This window comes from Archocentrus centrarchus, chromosome 1 (genome assembly GCF_007364275.1).
Source record: "Archocentrus centrarchus isolate MPI-CPG fArcCen1 chromosome 1, fArcCen1, whole genome shotgun sequence".
Lineage (NCBI taxonomy): Eukaryota > Metazoa > Chordata > Actinopteri > Cichliformes > Cichlidae > Archocentrus > Archocentrus centrarchus.
This window is the reverse complement of record NC_044346.1, coordinates 8,382,043-8,389,289: the sequence shown is the minus strand read 5'-3', so window position 1 is coordinate 8,389,289 and position 7,247 is coordinate 8,382,043. Positions and strand designations below refer to the sequence as shown.

The following is a 7,247-nucleotide window of genomic DNA, read 5'->3' as shown; positions in this document are numbered from 1 at the left end:
TCCTGCCATAACAGAACTGCAAAAAACTCGCCGGATTCTTGAGAGCCTCTTGCCCCCAGCAGCTGATGTTGTTAAACATTTGAGTCCTAACAGCTTACCTGCTGAATATCTTCAGTTGCTAGATTCAGCCTATGGTACTGTACAAGATGGGGGAGAACTGTATGCCAAGTTTCTCGACACCTTCCAAAATCCAGGGGAGAAACCATCAGCATATTGGCAGCGTCTTCAAGTAGCTTTGAATCTTGCTGTAAAGCGAGGAGGAGCCTCAGGCAATGACGTTGACCGGCATCTTCTCACGCAATTTTGTAGAGGTTGTTGGGACAATTCCCTTCTTACTGAACTCCAGCTAAAACAAAAGAGAACAAATCCCCCAAGCTTTCCTGAGCTTCTGTTGTCGTTGCGTACAGAAGAAGATCAGTATGCTGCTAAAACCAAGCGCATGAGACAACATTTGGGCCATCCAAAGCAAAAAGTGACATCATATGCGCAGTCTGCTAAAGGTTACTTGGAAGATGAGAATGACAACATTGCTACCCTAAGCACAGTTGCTCAAGAGCTCTCTAAACAAGTTGCAGAAATTCAAAGTCAGCTGGTAAAACTAACTGCAAAGCCATCAAGACAGAAAGCCCAAAACTCAAAAAGTATGTCTGCTGCGAAACTGAAAGAGAAACAGAAACTAGATAAAATCGCCAAAGACCCTACTGAACAAACGGTTAAAGCTCCAAGCTCAAAACCTAGACCGTGGTATTGTTTCCAGTGTGGCGAAGATGGTCACATTAAGCCTCACTGCGAAAACAAACCAAATCCAGAACTAGTCACAGAAAAACGGAAGCTACTTAGAGAGAGACAGAAGAAGTGGGAAACTGAAAACCCCACAGTTGCTACTGAACAGTTAAACTGCAGTCAGTCTCTGTTATGGGGCGAATGGAGGCTGTAGCAAGACAATCCAGTCCCAATAAAGCTAAACGCAGACTACATGCTAACCTTAAGCAATCTGTTGCTAAACGGCAAAATTATTTGCCAAAGGGGTTAGTTGGATCCAAATGCACAGCTTCAGTGAAGATAGCTGGTGTTAATGTAAACTGTCTTCTTGATTCAGGGTCACAAGTGACTACCATTTCAGAGTCATTTTACAAGCAGAACTTCCCAGACCAAAGTCTCAAACCCCTCTATAACCTATTAGAAGTAGAAGGTGCCGCTGGACAGCCTGTTCCCTACTTAGGTTATACAGAGATTTCTATTACCTTCCCAGAAGAGTTTCTTGAAATGGAGGCTGAGATACAAACCTTGGCTCTTGTCATTCCAGATGTTCACCCTGAAAGCCAGATACCAGTGTTAGTTGGGACCAACACACTTGATATTCTGTATGAGATGTATTTAGGCACTAAAACACCTGATCACTCACCAGGCCCTTATGGCTTCAAAGCACTTCTTAAGACCCTTGAACTAAGGCACGAACATGCTAACAATGGTACTATAGGGATAGTTACCCTATCAGGCAAGACTGCAGCTGTCATCCCAGCTGGTCACACTGTAGTTTTAGAAGGGTCCGCCAATGTCCATTGTGCCTTTACCAACAGATGTGCCCTAGTTGAACATCCCGACCAGTCCTCCTTGCCTGGAGGCCTTTGTGTTAAGAGTTGTTTGATAACTCTTCCCTCTCGAGCTCCATACAAAGTTCCTGTGGTTATCACTAACGAGTCAGACCAAGATGTTGCTATTCCTCCCACTCGCGTTATTGCAGAGTTGGGAGCCTTTCAGTGCATTCTCTCACAGCACAATGTCGTCAATGCAAGTGAGCCTAGCAGAGATAAAGAGTCCCCGCTGAGTTTTCATTTTGGTGATTCCCCTGTTCCCCCAGATTGGAAAGAGCGAATAACCAAAAGGCTTAATGAGATCCCCGAGGTGTTTTCTCACCATGATCTTGATTTCGGGTGTACCGATAAAGTGAAACACCAGATAAAGCTTCATGATGAGACTTCATTCAAGCAGCGTGCACGACCTATACACCCTCAAGATGTTGAGGCTGTTCGCCAACACCTTCAAGAGTTGCTTGCTGCTGGTGTCATAAGAGAGTCTCAGTCCCCTTATTCGTCACCAATAGTTGTGGTGCGTAAACGGAACAATGATGTTCGTCTGTGTGTAGATTACCGCAAACTTAATCTACAAACAGTAAAAGATGCCTATGCACTTCCTCATCTGGAAGAAGCATTCTCAGCACTCACTGGTTCCTAGTGGTTTACGGTGCTCGATCTTAAATCTGGTTATTACCAGATTGAGGTTGACGAAGCAGATAAAGCTAAAACAGCATTCGTGACTCCACTTGGTTTTTGGGAGTTTAATCGAATGCCACAAGGCATAACAAACGCACCAAGCACCTTCCAGAGGCTGATGGAGCGGTGCGTAGGCGACATGAATTTAAAGGAAGTTTTAGTCTTCCTAGATGATCTAATAATCTTTTCCAGTTCCTTGGAAGAGCACGAACACCGACTCATGCAAGTACTCTACCGTCTTAAGGAGTATGGACTAAAGTTATCTCCGGAGAAGTGTAAATTCTTCCAAACATCCGTCCGATACCTTGGTCATGTGATCTCCGAAAGTGGTGTAGAGACCGATCCTGAAAAAGTCAAAGCCTTAAAGACCTGGCCAAGACCCAAAAATCTCAGAGAACTGAGGTCCTTCCTAGGATTCTCAGGTTACTACAGGCGTTTCATTAAAGGTTACTCAAAGATAGTACGTCCACTCAATGAACTCACTCGTGGGTATCCACCATCCCGCAAAGGTGCCAAGACCAAATCAGTAACCACTCAGACCTATTTCGATCCCAAACTGCCTTTTGAGGACCGATGGACACCAGATTGTCAGGAAGCTTTTGAAACAGTCATTGACAAACTCACATCAGCCCCTATCCTTGGGTTTGCAGACCCCAAGCTGCCCTATATTCTTCACACGGATGCCAGTACAACTGGTTTAGGCACAGCGTTGTACCAAGAACAAGAAGGTCAACTGAGGGCCATAGCTTTCGCCAGTCGTGGATTGTCAAGAAGTGAGTCCCGATATCCTGCTCATAAATTAGAGTTTCTGGCACTCAAGTGGTCTGTTACTGAAAAGTTTCATGACTACTTATATGGTAGCCAGTTTACTGTTGTCACCGACAGTAATCCCTTAACGTACATACTCACCTCTGCCAAGTTAGACACCACAAGTTATAGGTGGCTAGCATCTTTGTCTAACTATTCTTTCAAACTTCAGTACCGAGCAGGCAAGCAAAATCTAGACGCAGATGGTCTGTCTAGACGCCCTCATGGTGAACTCATAAATGATGTCCAGTCAAAGAAAGAGCAGGAGCGTGTAAATCGCTTCATTGAGTGTCACTTAGTTGACACTGACGCCACAGAGCTTGTTGATCGCGATGTTGTTCAAGCCATTTGTCAAAGCCATCTTGTTAAGAACCCAGATGACAATAATGACTATGGCATTACACTTGTAGAGTCACTTACAATCTCAGGTGATGCAATTCCAGACATCTTTGGTAAAGAAGGTGAGCATGGCTTACCAACAGTTCCGGCTTTGTCTAAAGCAGAGCTAAAGGACAAACAAAGAACAGACACAACAATCAGAGAAGTGATTGTCCTGCTAGAAACCGGTCAAACTCCTCCACCAGCCATCAGAAAAGAACTCACAGATCTCCCTCTCTTTTTAAGAGAGCTGAATCGGTTGGTGTTACATGATGAGGTGTTATACCGGAAAAGACATGATGGGAATCAGGTGACTTTTCAGCTTGTTCTACCTGAGGAGCTCAGATGTTCTGTGCTCCACCATTTGCACAATGATATGGGCCATTTGGGAATAGACAGAACTCTTGACTTAGTCAGGACTAGATTCTATTGGCCTCGGATGTCTACAGATGTAGAACAAAAAGTAAAAACATGTGATCGCTGTACTAGACGGAAGTGTCTTCCTAAAAAAGCAGCTAGCCTAGTCAACATAACAACCTCAAGACCACTAGAGCTAGTCTGTATGGACTTTCTCAGTCTGGAACCAGACAGCAGAAATACCAGAGACATACTTGTAATGACTGATCATTTTACAAAATTTGCAATCGCACTGCCAACTCCAAACCAGAAAGCAAAAACGGTAGCCAAGTGTCTATGGGACCATTTTATCGTCCACTATGGCATACCAGAACGCCTTCATAGCGATCAAGGTCCCGACTTTGAATCAAAGTTGATAAAGGAGTTATGTGAGATCTCAGGAATCAGGAAAACAAGAACAACCCCTTACCACCCACGGGGTAATCCTGTCGAAAGATTCAATAGGACCTTGCTCAGTATGTTAGGAACACTTGACAATGAACAGAAATATCACTGGAAAGACTATGTTATGCCCTTAGTGCATGCATATAACTGCACGCGCAGTGATGTAACAGGGTTCACACCCTATGAACTAATGTTTGGTAGAAAGCCCAGACTACCAGTCGATCTTGCCTATGGACTTCCTTTGAACAAAGATCAGAAAGTGTCTCATTCCCAATATGTGCAAAATCTCAAATCTCGGCTAGAGGAAAGCTATAAGCTAGCATCAAGAAATGCACAAAAGGTTGCAGACAAGAACAAGGCCAGATTTGATCACAGAGTCACAGTTTCTAACCTTGAACCCGGAGATAGGGTTTTGGTTCGGAACGTGCGACTACGTGGCAAGAATAAACTTGCAGATAAATGGGAGGCAGATATACATGTTGTGGTCAGACGTGCAGGAGACCTACCAGTTTATGTTGTGAAACCAGAGTCAAAAGAAGGTCCCTCTCGCACACTACACAGAGATCTCTTGCTCCCATGTGGTTTCCTTCCTGTAGCAATTGAGGAGACACGTGAGCCCAAATCTATTCGTCGACCTCGGACTCGTCAAACTGCCAATACAGAGGATACTGAACTCGAGGAATCTAATGAAACCGACCATGAGTTTTTCATCCCATGGGTTGAGGAATCCCCATGTCAAAGGATCACTCGATTTACCACAGTACATGAGTATTCCAAACCGTCACCGAACATGGACATCTTACCTGAACCTTCTGCTGGACAGGATGGATCAGAGGAAAATATTGAACCTGAAGAACTTGAAGATCACTCGCTTTCAGACAACTTACCAGATGAAGACGATCCTGGAACTGAGTGTGGCAATCTGCCAAGCCCTAATGAATCTGTGGATGAGGAACCAGGTACCTTACCTGATAAATCTCCTGAGGAGGCAGGAAAGGAACTAAGAGACCATCCCAAAAACTTACCTGAAGGATTACAAAATGATGATCCTATTACAACTCAACCTTTGAGGAGGTCAGAGCGAAACAGACAACCTCCCAGAAGACTTGACTATCAGGATTTGGGAAATCCTCTAGTGACTGTTGTGAAATCTTTGTTTCAGGGATTGAGTACAGCTTTTACAAACTCCCTGAATGACAGAAATGGACACTATGGAATATACATGCAACGAGACGTGCATGATATTCAACAGGGGAGGGTGTAACCCGGTAGAGAAAAGTGCTCTATTTCTCTTCTTTTATTTGTTTTATGTATACATTTTATTTTGAAAAACATTTTATTTTGAAAAGAGGAAGTGTTGATCCTCTCTCTTTGAGTTTACATCCTGTTTGACGGTCGTTGCTAATGATCGTGCTGCGTGAGCGAGGTTTTCACCCACACGTTGCTGACCGAGCATCGTAGAAACTTTCCAGTCTCTGAGCACGAAGCAGAGAGGCTGCACGACGATTCCTCTGTTGTGTTCTACTTATACACCATCTTGGTGAGTCGTTTTCATGAAAGTTGATAGTAGGTGTTTGATGCGATACGCAGGTGAGCGCAAAATGCTAACGATACGCTAACCTAGTAGCATGCTAATCGCGCATGCTAATTAGCTGCAAAAACTTGTCTAAAATATTGTTTGAACATATTTTAAAGTCATTTGGAGTTTTATTTGAGTTTGTGACATTGTGATGCAGCGCATGATTGTTTTTGTATTGTGTATGGTCATTATAAATGTGTGAAATGTTGCTCAACACTGTGCTAATGGTGCTGATACTAGGCAAGCACGTGTTGGATGCTATGTAAGAGAAACCTTACATTGTTTACTGTTTGAGAACTGATTTGAGAGTTTTTACCATTTTATTTTATTACCTGCCAGGTAACACAAATGGTGAATTTTATTTCAATTGGTAAAGTAATTGATAATTGATTAAAATGAATCATAATTTCATGATTGATAAACAGATAAGATAGAAATTCATGATGCTTATTTACATGGGTAAAAACTATTTCATGTATAGCAGTTATTGAGTTGGGAAAGAAAACATGCATGTAAATTAATGCTATTGATTATAATGTTTTTGTAACTGTAACAATGGTATTATTGAAAACTGATTGATTAATGAGCTATAGCTAAGATAGAAGATTCTAGATGATACTGATTACTAGTCGTATGCAATAATACTATTATTGTTATACAGGCTAGGTTTCTAATGCTGATTTAGAGACCATCTGGTTGGACTGAATGGATTTCTCCTTGACTGGAGATGGCGAGCCTGAGCCCGGAACTGGATTCCTGAACGGAGAACCACATTCGTTTCTTCAGCACTGATTCATCTTGTGGTAACTACTCACCACAAGATCTGGAACACTATTTGACTGAAAAGAAAAAAAAACTGAATGGTACCAGACGACTAAAACAAAGACAGACTCTGACTAAACAAACTATGGGTACTAATGGGAACATGAACCAACCTGATGTGGACTTTTGAATACCAGTTTGTGAAGTTGAATTCTTGTTTATGCTTTTGTTCCCTGTTTAAAATATACTAATTGTCTAACTCATTGCCTGGCTCCAGCTATTTCCTTGCGTATCACTCCTAGCTTACAATACCTCATCCGAACCTAGATGCTGGTCTGTTACTCTTACATACTTAGGCCTAGTTTAAGTAAAGGGTTACAATAACCTATAAGAGCTGACTAAGTGCCTCTGATATCAGCAGCATAAACTCCTGCAGAGATCATGGGTTGTGATAATGGCAAGCAATGGTGTGCAGACCACAAACTGCTGAAGAGCAGACCAAGATAGATGGGTGCTCAGTAATGATGATGTTTTCAGAATGCCTTATAATAATAATAATAATGGTTGTTTTTTTAACAGGCTGTACACATACCTTGTTATGATGTTTGGATAAACATGGTGGGTTCAAAAGTGTCATTGCAGCAAGA

General features: G+C 42.5%; 1 protein-coding gene across 1 annotated transcript; it reads left to right on the top strand.

The window, feature by feature from the left end:
* The first annotated feature begins 4,373 nt into the window (after positions 1–4,373).
* LOC115787464 (uncharacterized) lies at positions 4,374–6,827 on the top strand. Its single transcript, XM_030740226.1, has 2 exons — positions 4,374–5,799; positions 6,500–6,827. The coding sequence occupies exon 1, from the start codon at positions 4,384–4,386 to the stop codon at positions 5,521–5,523; it is 1,140 nt and encodes a 379-aa protein (XP_030596086.1). The 5' UTR covers positions 4,374–4,383; the 3' UTR covers positions 5,524–5,799; positions 6,500–6,827.
* The last annotated feature ends 420 nt before the right edge of the window (positions 6,828–7,247 follow it).

What these genes read in the sequence shown, in the direction of transcription:
- LOC115787464 (XM_030740226.1), top strand. Translation starts at nt 4,384, where the DNA reads ATGCCCTTAGTGCATGCATATAACTGCACGCGCAGTGATGTAACAGGG.